Source organism: Maniola hyperantus, chromosome 24 (genome assembly GCF_902806685.2).
Source record: "Maniola hyperantus chromosome 24, iAphHyp1.2, whole genome shotgun sequence".
NCBI lineage: Eukaryota > Metazoa > Arthropoda > Insecta > Lepidoptera > Nymphalidae > Maniola > Maniola hyperantus.
In genome coordinates this window covers 5463728-5478833 of record NC_048559.1, presented here as the reverse complement: position 1 = coordinate 5478833, position 15106 = coordinate 5463728, and the positions used below count along the sequence as shown (strand labels likewise).

The following is a 15106-nucleotide window of genomic DNA, read 5'->3' as shown; positions in this document are numbered from 1 at the left end:
CCCCACTAAAGATGTGGTAGATAATCACATTAAAGGGTAAAAATCCCAAAGTACTTATGTTTTTTATGAATCATTGTTGAACTAAAAATATCTCTATTGTAAATGGTAGACCGTACGTTTACTGCTCATGTACATGTATATATGTAGTAGGTTTCATTAGAAAGACAATAATGAGAAGATGGTTTTAGACTGGTTTTTTAGAGTAGCAGCATACTCCGGGTATCCGCCTAGTTATACATGAAGCGTCGCGAACTTTTTGGAACTTTGAGGAATACAAAAAAAAAACACGCAAGAGTCACTGAAGTCTTGCTGGCAAGTGATGATGCAAATGTCGCGATCGTTTAGCTCTACTTTAAGGTGAAGCCATATTGTGAAGCCAACGACAACTTATTTAACAAAATCTAACGCGTAGTTTGGCAACTACGAGGGAACTGGTGAACCGGCAAACACACATTATTAGTACAGTACGCGGCGGGTTGAAATTGCAATCGGGCAGGGATCGCCTCGCACACCCACACACCACAACCCCCGTGCTAACCCAGTGCGGACGAGCGCGGCTGACGTGTGGTGTGCGGGGCGTCCTCCTGCCTCATACCCCGATTGCCATCTCAACTTGTTGCGGACTATAACTACCGAACATTATACCCTCCCGTGGTCGGGTTAAAAGAGTCACAGTGCATCCGTAGATTTGATAGATCATATTGAAATAACAAGGCGTGATATAGGAAGATGTCAACAGTTAGTTTATATGCAAATAGCACTATATCAGCCACAGAAACTGGACCGCAGAGGTCGTATGACGTCACAAAGAGTTAAAACAGTTCAGACACACAGACAGGCGGATTCTGTCCAGCCCAACAGCGGATTTAGGGATGATTTATGTCAGGGCCAGCGCGTGTCAGGCGCAGGCCGTGCGTACTGCGTACGACGCTGCGAAAAAGGCATTCGCTCATGTAATATTTTTTTTTTTTAAGTTGTCTGCAGTAATATGTAGCAAATATTTTTTCTCTGTGCATTGTATTTTCTATTTGCAAACCAATAAAATAAAATAACAAAAATAATTAAAGATTGCGACGAATTGAGAACCTCCTCCTTTTTTGAAGTCGATTAAAAAATAAAAATAAACAGGTCCGGTCCGTAGGTCTGATGCAGAAAAGAAGAAAAATTAATCAGCGGATTTGGTCCGCCAGACAGAATCCGCCCGTGTGTTAGTGGTTTAAGTTAAGCGAGATAAACCCCGGTTTCCTTCCACTACAAATCTTAGGAAAGTGCGTCAGTATGCGATACACTCTGACACAAGATCGTGCAAAATGGGCAACTTTATTATCAGCATCAGGCAATAGATTAATTGACCCTAGGGTCTAATTAATTATGATAGTAAACCTAATAGATCAATGACGTAAATTCTTGCCAAGGAGTCGTGAGTTCAACTCTAATAAAAAGCCAAAGCTAACAACATGCTTGCATATTCGCCCTTTTTCAGGATTCCTTACCCGATTTTTTTAAAAAGAATATTAGCCATGTTAAACGACTAATATTCCCCTTTCCTCCAACTAAGCGTCTAGCTTGTGCTAGGAGTAGGTACGACAATAGTGCAACGGGCGGGGTTTGAACCGTCAACCTTTTTCGGTTTTCAGTCCACTCCTTTACCCGTTGAGCTATTGAGGCTCTAAATTCTAAAGCCAAAGGGACTCTATCACTAATAGACGGAGTCTGTGACTGAGAGAACCAGACATTCGTGTTCTAAATATATAAAAGGAAAAGGTGACTGACTGATCTATCAACGCACAAATCAAACTACTGGACGGAACGGCTGGGCATGCAGATAGCTATTATGACGTAGACATCCACTAAGAAAGGATTTTCGAAAATTCATTCCCTAAAGGGGTAAAACAGGGGTTTGAAATATGTGAAGTCGCGGGGATAAGCTAGTCAAAAATAAATAAACAAACCAAATATCTATGGGAACTAAAACACTAGCATGATTCCAAGGTGTTGAAGGAAACGGATGAACAGAAGTGTAATGAGTAACTGGGTAATTAATCAAGTTACCTTGGTAAAGACCTTTAATTTATTTGCATACCTAAACTTTATAAAAAAACATGAGACGAGCCATTTTGTATCACGATTTGATTTTTTTTATTCTGCAAATATTTTGATTAAAAAATAAGGTTTAAAAAGTTTTATTTTTTATTTAAGAGCCGCCATACACGAGTAGCTTGGGTAATATTAACTTAACTCATCTAAATGTATAAAAGGAAAAGATGACTGACCGACTGATCTATCAACGCACAGCTCAAACTACTGGACGGATCGGGCTGAAATTCGGCATGCAGATGCAGATTATGACGTAGGCATCCGCTAAGGAAGGATTTTTGAAAATTCAACCCCTAAGGGGGTTAAATAGGGGTTTAAAATTTGTGTAGTCCACGCGAACGAAGTCGCGAGCATAAGCTAGTTTATGTATAAGGTTACACTTCTACGCGCTTCTCCATAAAAATGTATTATGCGTATTACTCTATTATTAGTTGTTCTAGATCCAAAACTAAGCCAGATATCGATTTATCTTTTCATTATCTAGGTATGCCCTAAAACAATAAATATAGTAAAACCACAGTATAAAGAGAGACATAGTAGCCCAACGTCTTTGATCTCGTGGTAAATTCAACCACAACGACCTCTCAATATAAGACTCAAACTGCGCAGACAGTTCAGCTGCTCGATTGCGGTAGAATGACAGCTACAATGTCACGATCGCAATCACCTTTGATTGGTTGACGCTCGCTCACTTTTGGCTACAATGCATTGTTGCAACAAGAATAGCACAAATTCAGCCAATCACAACAATTGAGATTGTAATAATGATTGATGCAGGTTTTACGAAATCGCCCTACTCACTCACTGACTGACTCACTAACGCCTAGCCCAAAACCTTGGACTTCTCCTTGGTCGAATTCTTCATAACTAGAAGTTATCTCAGAAATCAAGAGCCTTCATCGCAATGGTAACTATAACATCTGTCCCGGCTGTACTCACGTGCTTAGTCGACGTTAGCCCGACTAGTTTCGAACCCATCCGGGGTCCTTTTTCAAGGGAGTCAGTTCGCGCACGCGCCGCGGTTGTGACTGGTCGAAACTAGTCGGGCTAACGTCGACTAAGCACGTGAGTACAGCCGGGACAGATATCTATACTAATATTATAAATGCGAAAGTGTGTCTGTCTGCTAGCTTTTCACGGCTCAACGCTAAAAAAGGTAACTATAAGCTTACCCTCGGTCCTTAACTTTTCTCATTTACGTTAATGTTAATGCCTAAATTCTTACCAGGAGTTCAAATCCTGTGCACGCTTCTGAGAGTTTCCCTTTCTAACGCTGGCTATACACGATCAACTTTACCGTCAAGTTTGCAGCGGACTTGAAGTAGCGTGAAGTAAACTTGACGGTGCATGGCTACCAGTGTGCATGATGCCATGCATACTTGACGGTGTGGCTAACAGTTCGATGGACGCCGCCTTAAGTTCGCTGCAAACTTGACCGTTTTGATTGTGTATGGCCAGCGAAATATGACATGACAAAGGATATGGCGCCTTCTCTACCGGCGAGAGAATCGAGGCGATAGTCCCGCCGTGTGACAAAATTCGAACAAACTCTATGGGCCGATCTCCACAGGGCGCTAGTTTGTATCGAATTTTTGTCTACGGCGAGACTATCGCCGCGATTCTCTCGTCCGTGGAGATGGCGCCTACGCCGGATTTTTCGAAATTCCCACAGGAACGAAGCCGCGAGCGGTCGCTATAATTATGAATTTTCACACCACGTTCAAATCAACGTGCTCGATTGGGGTTATGATAGGTAGGCAACTATTTATTAACGCGGTATTAATTAATTTGTTATTAATCAGTGGGCAAAGTCCTCGTGGCTTATACATTCCTAATTACAGTATTATCTGACCAAATGACGTTATCCGTATAATGCCCGTATTTACCTTCTGATCGATTTTATTTATCTATCATCGGTTAGCTATCATACGTGTCAATTAGAATGTGAACCCGCTGTGTGACCTTTAGGTGAGATATACTGTTATATTTAAAGTCATGTGAAGGTCGCTTTCTATCAGGCAAGATTATTAAATAATAAATCAGGCAAATAATAAATAATAATAATTAAGGACCTTGACAGACGGACTGCAAAATTTCAATTAAAGTAAGTAAGCACAAAGTTAGATTTATAGTATCAGGTTAATTTTAAAGTTTAACTAGCTTATGCTCGCGACTTCATCCTCCCTGGCGCAGTGGTAAGCGCTGTAGTCTTATTAGCGGGAGGTCCTGGGTTCGATTCCTGGCGGGGATTTGGAATTTTATAATTTCTAAATTTCTGGTCTGGTCTGGTGGGAGGCTTCGGCCGTGGCTAGTTACCACCCTACCGGCAAAGCCGTGCCGCCAAGCGATTTAGCGTTCCGGTACGATGCCGTGCAGAAACCAAAGGGGCACGGGTTTATTAAAAACTGCCATACCCCTTCCAGGTTAGCCGGCTTTCATCTTAGACAGCATCGTCACTTACCACCAGGTGAGATCGTAGTCAAGGGCTAACTAGTATTAGAATAAAAAAAAATTAAAGGACAAACAAAGAATCATCGCATTTATAATAAGGGTACTGATGTCAGTTTCTAAAGATGGTAGCAACAGTACAGAATAGCGTCACAACTCAAAAAGTACATTTCAAGTGCACGCGCACCCTACGTAAACAATACTCGTTTCATCGACTATTCGCGTGAAACATTTCGTGTTAGTTTTAAATAGAGCGAGAATAGATTTCTTTATGTAATGTCAGATTTCTTTTTAGTTTGTGTTATTTGTATGTTGCTATTTGCTGAATAATTATTGTCGCCGGCAACGCATCGGCGGCTCCTCTGGTGCTGCAAATGTTCATGGGCGGCGGTAATCACTTAACATCAGGTGACCCGCCTGCTCGCTTGCTCGCTATATCTATTAAAAAAAAAAAAAAAAAAATGCCACTGTTTGACTGCAAATAATATATGTAACTAGCGATCGCCCACGGCTTCGCTCCCCTGGGAATTTGGAAAAATAAAGGGAACTTTTGCACAAAATTTGAGCTTTCTATAGTTCGGTACAGGTCGTGATGGGAATCGGGATGGGGACGCCATGTACACCCGTACAGCCCCCGCGCTAACCCGGTGCAAGATAGCGCGGATGAAGTGCAGGTGTGCGGGGCGTCCCCTCACCTCATACCCCGATTGCCATCTCGACCTGACGCGTACTATAGGTATATCATTGCATGACCGCAATATCACGATGGTATAACTCATTGAGATCGCTGTGAGCCTTTTAAATTGTAAGTTGTGGGTAATATATAATCTTCTATATATATATAAAAGGAGAAGGTGACTGACTGACTGACTGACTGATCTATAAACGCACAGCTCAAACTATTGGACGGATCGGGCTGAAATTTGGCATGCAGATAGCTATTATGACGTAGGCATCCGCTAAGAAAGGATTTTTGAAAATTCAAATCCTAAGGGGGTTAAACAGGGGTTTGAAATTTTGTAGTCCACGCGGACGAAGTCGCGAGCATAAGCTAGTTAAATTATAAATGGCAGGAAACATAAGACGTTTTACCACCAGGTTCCTTTAAATATAAGCGATTTTGTCATCAGATAACTGCGTCAACTCACAAAACTCAGTAACTACCTAATTTAATTAAATGGTTATTATGAGTTACAACACTTTTCAATGTTCAAACAAAGTACAATTTTCACGGCGTACAAAGTTCTTTTCCTGTGTAAAAAACCGGCCAAGTGCGAGTCCGACTCGCGCACAGAGGGTTCCGTACTCGGGTATTTTTTTCGACATTTTGCACGATAAATCCAAAACTATCCATATCCATACATCCGTACTAATATTATAAATGCGAAAGTGTGTCTGTCTGTCTGTCTGCTAGCCTTTCACGGCCCATCTGTTTAAATGATTTTGAAGAAATTTGATACAGAGATAGCTCGCATCCCGAGGAAGGATATAGGCATACTTTTTATCCTGGAAACTCAAAGAGTTCTCACGGGATTTTTAAAAACTTGAATCCACGCGGACGAAGTCGCGTGTATCATCTAGTTATGCATAAAAATAAACAAAAGTCTGTTTGAATGTACAGGTTAAGCTCTTTCATATTATGATAGCCCACTTGGTATTTATATTCTACTTTGAATTTATTAAATTGAAAATACATACTTATGTACTAATTATTTATTCATGAACTCATTTTTTTTTTGTGATGTACCTAATTACAAATTCATTGTCAGATTTATTCCTTTACTTGTGCTATAAGACCTACGGCCTACCTGCCTGCCAAATTTCGTGATTCTAGTTCAACGGGAAGTACCCTAAGTATAGGTTTTCTTGACAGACACGACAGACGGACAGACAACGAAGTGATACTATAAGAGTTTCTTTTTCCTTTTGAGGGAACGGTACCCTAAAAATGATAATGTGGTATCTAAACCGTTCAACCTTCGATATGGAAATACTCAACAGATACAAAAATTACAAACAACGGCGTAGGTAGGACTGTAGCACTGTAAGTGTAGGCTGCTACGCGCAATTCATACAATCAAAGGGCCCGAAACACAGTTCTCGACAGGGAGGCAACTTCTAACAAAACGTCGAGCCTTCGACGTCCCTGGCCGGTGCAGTGCCCGATCATCCCTAAGGCAAACTAAGCACGTGCCTAGGGGCGCGAGATTACGAAGGGGCGCGTCCGATCATGTAGAGTTGGGTTTCTATGCAAAATCTTGGGAGTACCTCTTCTTTAATATAGCAAAGTGTGAAGTCTTCACTCGTTCACTTAGTACAATCACCCAACTACCAGCTTTGCAATTATAGTACGTGACAGGTGGAGAAGGCAATCGAGAAGGAAACGCCCCCACACCCACACAGCCCCCGGTGCGGTTGAGCGTGGGTAACGTGCGTTTGGGCGGGGCTCCCCCCGCCTCATACCCCGATTGGCATCTCAACATGTCGTGGACTTTTATTGTTCTTTTGAAGTTAGTTAGTAATTTTTTAATATGACTGCTAGAGGGGCGCCTATGAGATGCTTGCCTCGGGCGCTCTCGACATTTAATCCGCCTCTAGGCAGGTGTCAAATGTTAGTACATTTGCCGCAGGTATGTTGTACATATCTGGCACGGATCTCGGATGTCACCATAAAGCGCCGTAGCATTGCGTGCTCGGATGTCGGCCATTGTTGAGTAAACTGCACAACACATCGCGATCTGCAATTTTGTATTGCGAAATGTATGTGGCTATCGTGTCGCCAGCTATCGTATTAGCAAAAGGTAAATCATCATCATGATCAACCCATAGCCGGTACGTGTTTAGGATGGAGCCCGCGACCTCTCGTATAAGAGGCGGACGTCGCGTCGGAACATACAGGAAACCTGCATGCCAGAGAATTCTACTTTAATGGCTAATCTGCACTTGGACCTACCTGAGCCTTATCCTTATTACTTCAAGAAGAGAAACATGACTATGTATAAGTATGTAATTCCGTAGTTATAATAAAAGTTCTACAGGCCAAATGATAATATACACTTGTATACTTGTAACAGTGTGCCAAAGTGGATGAATTGAGTCACAAAGGACTGATTGTGTGACAATTGTAACATACTGACAAGTTGAGATGTGGCCGAATGGGGAGCCCAAAGGGGCGATGAACCTATCATCTGTTTATTATAATGTAAATAACGGGTATGTACCGCGATTATTGCGATAATTTCGAATTATCGAACTCTACCCAGTCTGCAGTGTTGCGAGAGATAAGTTCAAGCTATCATGGGCAGTATCGAAATAACCATTTTCTTGTTGGCACGTCACGACCTGCACTCTCTCTCTCTCTCTCTCTCTCTCGTCTCTCAACTCACGTCATGATCACGATTTGTGCAACTAGGTCGAAACTAAATATCGATGATTCAAAATCAACGTATTACTCATGGTACGTACCCATTATTTACTTTGTAATATTTCGTTAAGACATTTTTTTTATTGATAGACTAGCGCTTGGCTGTAATCAGACCTTGTGGCAAGTGATGATGCATCCTCAGAGAAGAGCGCGCTTGCCTAAAAGATGCCTATTCAGTTTCAACTGAAAGGAGGTTGAGGGAAAATAATGTGTCTAATTGAAAACCTCAAAAATATAAAAGTCAAACGACTTCTGTAAATTAAGAAATTTCAAATTAGGTAAATCAAAAGAATTTGAGTTTTAGATCATAAATATACAGAAACTGACTTTTATACATAAAGATTGTACTATATACAAAGATAGTTAGATAGAATAACTGAGCAGGGCCTAGATTTATTACACTTAACTATGTAGCCCTCTCCCAATGATCTATACTCAGGGCCATTGGGCCCGAACCCATACAAACATAATTGATGATGATTGATGTTTTGTATGGGACTTTATTGTCACTTTATCACTTGCAAAGTATCCCTCTTTTTAAACTCTGAATCCAGTTAGGTACTGTTTATGTCAAACTAGCTGATGCCTGCGACTTTGTCCGCGTGGAATTAGGTTTTTTAAAAATTCCGTGAGAACTCTTTGATTTTCCAGGATAAATTTCCAGGTCTTTATCTATACCCATGCAAAAACTCATGTCAATCCGTTGCACCGTTGCGACGTGATTGAAGGACAAACCAACAAACCAGCAAACAAACACACTTTCGCATTTATAATAAGGGTACTGATATAATTCTTATTTATATTAGAGATAGAAATATGTTTTATTGAAATAAATTTAAAGTGTTTTTGAATTGTTAAAAGAATCTTTAAAATCATAAGGTATGTTTCATAACCAATTTCAAACTATACCTTTTCGTAGCCAATCAGCTTAGTCAATTTTGGCAATATTTGGTACAAAGATAACTTGCATTATGAAGATGGGCATAGTTATCTAAAGCTAAATCCATACAGGAAAAGTTGCACACATTATCTAAACAAAAATATTATTTATATCTACTGATAAATGAATATACAAGTGCATATAGTTTTATTATAAAAAAAGTTATAATAGCTATCTGCAGGCCTTTCATCCCGATTCGTCCAGTAGTTTGAGCTGTGCATTGATAGATCAGTCGGTCATTCAGCCAGTCTGTCAGATATAGATAGATAGAAAAACTTAAACACAAAACATAAAACAAACAAGACAAAAACATAATAAAAACTAAAAACAATTGTAGGCAAAGGAGGCCTTATTGCTCAGAGCAATTTCCACCAGGCAACCTTTGGTGAATAGAGGAACTAGGTGTGTTGAATAGTAAGTACTTACACACAATACACGTCAGCTTTTCCCTTTATATAAATTTAGACTTACCTGAGAACAGAAAGATAGAAATTTATGTAATTCTAATATATATATTATAGAAAAAGTTAGGCAGAAGGTACAAAGTAATGATAGGATTATATTATTATAAAAACTAAATTAAATGACAGTATAAAATTTTTATTTCTGATAACTGCCTGGTCTATAAAGTGGTCAGTGTGCAGTCACCAATCAGCATGCAGTTCTACACAGTCAGTCAGTACTTGACAGTTGCAATACAGTTTTGTCAACTGCAATAAAACTGAATCCCAAATGAACCAGTGGTAGATGCAGCTAATGATTCAAAAATACTTGTAAAAGTAAAAGTTTAATTGTTTTTTTTTAAATGCAATTTTACAGTCTGTTTACAGTCCAAATGGAGTTCGCTTGTATATTACCTAACAGGTGGGATTTGAACCTACAAGCTGTTAGCTGTATCTCTGATCAATGGTAACTACCTTTGGCTAACTCCTTAGTTTGTTATGCAATCACATACTAAGTAATGCAATTTGAATGAAATTTGGTACAGGCGTGGCTTTTACCTTAATAAAAACCTTTGAGATGCATTAAAACATAATATGACGGTACATATTTAAGTACCTATTTCTTTACACCTGCAGAATCGGTTGGACTAAGCAAAATGCATCATGTTACTAAACTGATCTGAATCTGAAACTTTCAAACTAAAATTCCATTTTGTAAGAAATATGATAGTAACAATACTGCTTTCCTTTACACCTTCTTAAATGCTAAAAAACTAAAGGTAATACGATACAGTTCGTAATATCAAAGTTGTTTTAAGCAGTATCAAAATAAACAGAAAGCAACTGACTCACCTTGTAGCTGATGCGGTGTAATAATTGGAGGCTGGGTGATGTTTGCAATTCTCTTGTATGCTTTTAGTAAAACTCTGAGCTTGAGATAAATGTAGGTAAACCGAATTTCAGTTAAAAATCTGTGTTAAAAATTACGCTAAACACATTTTCCTCACAATACGCGCCGGCAACCATAAGCAATAATTTTTGACATTGACAGACGTCACATATGTGTATTGACAACTTGTCTATGACTTTTTTTTACAGTTTGCTCAAGGCTCTGGATTCTAAAATTTAGAGAATTGTCCACAGACTAACAATAAAGGTTTTACAATTATGACGTCATTTCAGGCTTAAAAGAGCTAGAACCCAGAGCCATAAAACCAGTTTTATAAAATAAGAAAAATGACGTCATTTTCCAATGTCAAGTTCTTGTAAAATCAAAATATTTTATAAACAATTCATTATTTAGTGTTTACTACATATTTTCACAAATTAAACCAAAATGGGGTTATTTGGCAAGTCTCCCGAGCGAAACCCAAAAGAAATGGTCCGTTCCACTGCGATTAAAATACATTTTTATATCTAATTTTGATAAAACACAACTTTAACCTAAGGTTTTTGAAGCTAGAAACAAGTGTGAAGCTCTTTACTTTATTATTTATTTCTATTTTAGGTAAACGAATGGTCTCATAAGATTCGCAAAGAGGGCTATAACTTGGACAGACAAATAAGAGGTATGGCTAATAAATAGGTGCCTATTTAAAAAGTAGGCATTTGAACAGAACTCAAAAAATTACGCTTTTCAAAGATAAATAAATCTACGTTGGCCAGAATTGAGTTGATAGGCAATTAATAAGAATATATTTTATAAGAAAATTAGTTATATGTATGTTGTATTGACAGTAGAGAAAGCAAAGTTTCAGTCAGTGGTTGCAATCAATTTCACTGCATACCAGCTATGCTTAGCTAATAAACTTACTGTAGCATCATTTCACATGGAAGTTTCATGTGTACTCAGATAAGCTCACCTCTGTGAACATGTTAATGCAACAGCACACCAGCTGCTCCATTGCGGTAATGACAGCATTAACAGCTACAACACGACTGCAATCACCTCTGATCAGTTGACGCTTGCTCACTATTGGCTACAGTGCATCATGGCAACAAGAATTGCACAAATTCAGCCAATCAGAACAATTGAGGTTGTAATAATGATTTTAAATTGGTGATAGTTTTAAACTTACTATATAGATGGCATTCCAAACCAGAAGTAGATGCATTTGATGATTCAAAAGTACTTGTAGAAGTTTAATTGAATAAAAATATTTTTATTTATTTATTTACAGCAATTCAAAGAGAAGAGGAGAAAATCAAGAGGTCACTGAAAGAAGCAGCCACAAAGAATGACAAGCAAGTGTGTACAATACTAGCAAAGGAGATCATCAGGTCACGGAAGACTGTCAACAAAATATACACCAGTAAAGCACACCTGAACTCGGTACAAATGCAAATGAAAAACCAATTAGGTAACTTCAAGCTCAAAAAATCGGCCACGGGCGAGTCAGGCTCGCACACAAAGGGTTCCATGCCATCAGTCATCACACAAGATATAACACTTTTTTTAATTTTATGGCCAATTTATTTTGTACTAGCTGATGCCCGCGACTTCATACTCGTGGATTTAGGTTTTTAAAAAGCCCGTAGGAACTATGATTTCCTGGGATAAAAAGTAGCCTGTGTCTCCAGGTCTTTAACTATACCTATGCAAAAAATCACGTCGATCCATTGCTCTGTTGCGACGTGATCGAAGAACAAACCAATAAACCAATAATAAGGGTAGTGATTATTTTTTGTTATAGTGGCAATTAAAATACACATTCTGTGAAAGTTTCACCTCTCTACCTATTACGGTTCACGAGATACAGTTTGCTGACAGCCAAACGAACTGACGGACAGTGGACATAATTTGTATGCATTGATCAAACATCATAGGCAATATAATAGAATTTATTTCGGCACACTACTTTTTATTATAAAATTGTTAATAATAATTTCTTCAATTTTTACCTACAGCAACATTAAGGGTAGCTGGATCACTGCAAAAGTCAACAGAGGTAAGTTTTAACGATTTTTGAGTACCTACTATGTTAAGAATAATTACTTTAGAATGAAGCGCTATGTAGAAATACATCTTCCGGCGCGAGGTCAACATTCCAGCACCTTGAGACCCCAAACGTCTATCAGTTTTACGAATTATGTGCCCTGCCCATTGACACTTTAGCTACGCAATCCTTCGAGCTATGTCGGTTACTCTAGTTCTATGGATCTCCTCATTTCTGATTTAATCACATAGAGAAAATCCAAGCATAGCTCTCATAGGGCCGGTTGTTTCAAACCATTGGTCTTCGTAAGATACGTTCGTTAAAATTTAACAGACGTAGACGAATTTTAACATTTGTTAATTTAAGAGCGTTGCTTCATTGCACAAAAAACGGTTCGTCATTGTTATTCTGTTTACGAAACTAACCCTTAAAATTAACTTACTTTTCCGTAACCTTTTTTATTTCATTTTATATTAAATTATATAGTTATTGATATTGCTACTTCGCAATTTAAACACTTTTTTTTTTTTTAATTCTCTTTCATCTTCAAAAAAACTACCATTAAAAGCATTGAATTCAATTGATTCCATTATAATTTGTAAATAAAATATTCCGTTTGTAAGAAGTATGAAGTTATGAACTGATTTGACGATTACCAATGGTGTCAGCACTGGTTAACGTAAACGTAACTTTTTAACGAACGTTAGCGCTAATAGTTGCTGAATCAACGCTTTTTCTTTTCTTACGTTCGTTAGCGCCATATTTAAAGGTTACGTGTCCGTCAAAATTTGTTGAAACAACCGGCCCATAGTCTTCAAGCACTGAGGAATTTTGGACAGGAAGACATCTCCAAGTGAATGTATAAGCTTTGCCAATCTAAAATTTTATATCATCATCATCATGATCAACCCATCGCCGGCTCACTACAGAGCACGGGATCTCCTCTCAGAGTGAGAAGGGTTTTATATACCTGGCTGTAAAATAAATAAAAGTATTTAATTTAATTTCCAGGTGATGCAGGCGATGCAAGCTCTAGTACGTCTGCCGGAGATAGCTAACACCATGCAGGAGCTCAGTAAGGAGATGATGAAAGCTGGTATCATCGAGGAGATGCTGGACGAGACCATGTCTGGGATGGAGGATGAAGAGGAGATGGAGGAGGCGGCGCAAAGTGAAGTGGACAAGGTAACTGTCAAGTGCGAGTCGGACTCGCACCCGACAGGTTCTGCACCATTGTACAAGAAAAGTTTATTTTTTAAATTTTGGCGGCCATTTTGAAATTTTTATTATGTGTAATAGCAGCAGTAGAAATACACATTCTGTGAAAATTTTAACTCTCTGCCTATTATGGTTCACGAGATACAGACAGTTCCCGCTGACAGGCAGACGGACGGATGAATCGCCGAGGCTTAGTAATAATGGTCCCATTTGGCACCCTAAGAAAGAAGTTTTTCACCAGTCGCGCCCAGAAGTAAACGTCATAGCTCGTTGTATCGACAGGTTTTGTGGGAACTGACGCAAGGCAAGTTGGGCGAAGCGCCGGCGCCGCCCACCGCTGTCGGAGCGCCCTCAACCAGCAAGGAGCCCGTGGAGGCAGTGCCTGATGAGAAAGAACTGGATGAGATGCAGTCCAGGCTTGAATCCCTGCGCTCTTAGTTACTGGTAAGTGAACCCATACACAAGTATTAAGGACGCGGCAGCGCTTTTCTCCATACAAACTCTACTCTAGCATCAGTCTGATGTTTTATCCATACTAATATTATAAATGCGAAAGTGTGTCTGTCTGTCTGCTAGCTTTTCACGGCCCAACAGTTTAACCGATTTTGATGAAATTTAGTACAGAGTTAGCTTATATCCCGGGTAAGGAAGGACATAGGCTACTTTTTATCCCAGAAAATTAAATAGTTCCCACTGGATTTTTAAAAACCTAAACCAACGCGGATGAAGTCGCGGCCGTCATCTAGTTTGCAATATATCGTAAACTTTTCAAAATTATAGGTTTTTTGTGGTATCATATTAGTAATCATCAGTACTATCACCTGTCTTCATTTTTTGCCTGCGTTCTGATTACACTCTGTATATATTTTTCTAATATTGTTTTTATTTGGTTGCAGTTTTGCCATGGAGTTTTGAAGATTATGCGCTGGATAAAGAGAGAAAATATATACAAAAAAAATGCCTTAACCAATTTTTTTGAATGTTGCAATTATTGTCTTCGCTACAAGAAATTACGTTGTTGAATTGTAATTAATGTTAATAATAAATAATTAATTATATATTTACACTAAGTTTTGTTAAGATATGTAGAAGTGGCTTTTATAAGTCGTGTATTTATTAAAGTATTTATAAAAAAAACTTTAACACTCGAAAAAATATTGGGATGTTTTAATGGAAAAGATACACTTATACTACTGTAATACCATTTTAGTCAATTCAATCAAAATCCAAATTTATGGATTTTATTCATGTAAGACAACTAGTGTCTTATGCTATGTGTGTGCCACCAGCCGGTTCGGAATGTAGATTCTACTGGGAATCCTGCAAGAAACTCAGCAGATGCTCTTTTCATATTATAAAAAGTTACAATATGTAACAATACACTACACCATCTTGTGGGAAAGCTCAGCCGGTTGCTGCCACGCGGTTGTTTTTCACATAAGAAATTCTTATTCTTTTGTTTTCTTTAAAAATCCATTATGTGAAAATTGTTGCCGGTGTTAAAATTTGATTCTATATAAAGTACCTTGCCTACACTTTTTTTTAAAAAAGTCTCAAAGCATATTCTTTTACCTTGCGCGGTACACGTGAACACCGTTAT

The 15106-nt window shown here is 38.6% G+C and overlaps 2 protein-coding genes across 2 annotated transcripts in view; one reads left to right on the top strand and one right to left on the bottom strand.

Annotated features, from left to right (window-relative positions):
- The window catches only part of mino (glycerol-3-phosphate acyltransferase mino), a 77892-nt gene extending 67537 nt beyond the window's left edge, over positions 1–10355 (bottom strand). Inside the window, exon 1 of the mRNA XM_069506850.1 lies at positions 10205–10355. The gene's annotated coding sequence lies outside the window, so the exon portion shown is untranslated. The remainder of the gene's footprint in view (positions 1–10204) is intronic.
- Positions 10356–10575: 220 nt separating this feature from the next.
- Positions 10576–14627, top strand: Vps24 (vacuolar protein sorting 24). The gene is made up of 7 exons (XM_034981286.2): positions 10576–10733; positions 10860–10920; positions 11533–11712; positions 12260–12300; positions 13300–13473; positions 13789–13950; positions 14403–14627. Exons 1-6 carry the CDS (start codon positions 10689–10691, stop codon positions 13942–13944), a joined length of 657 nt encoding a protein of 218 aa, XP_034837177.1. The 5' UTR covers positions 10576–10688; the 3' UTR covers positions 13945–13950; positions 14403–14627.
- The last annotated feature ends 479 nt before the right edge of the window (positions 14628–15106 follow it).

Excerpts from the sequence above, each read along its gene's own strand:
- Vps24 (XM_034981286.2), top strand. The coding sequence starts at position 10,689 with ATGGGGTTATTTGGCAAGTCTCCCGAGCGAAACCCAAAAGAAATG. Across the intron at positions 12,301-13,299 it reads CACTGCAAAAGTCAACAGAG|GTGATGCAGGCGATGCAAGC; the intron begins GTAAGTTTTAAC and ends TTTAATTTCCAG. Across the intron at positions 13,474-13,788 it reads CGCAAAGTGAAGTGGACAAG|GTTTTGTGGGAACTGACGCA; the intron begins GTAACTGTCAAG and ends TTGTATCGACAG.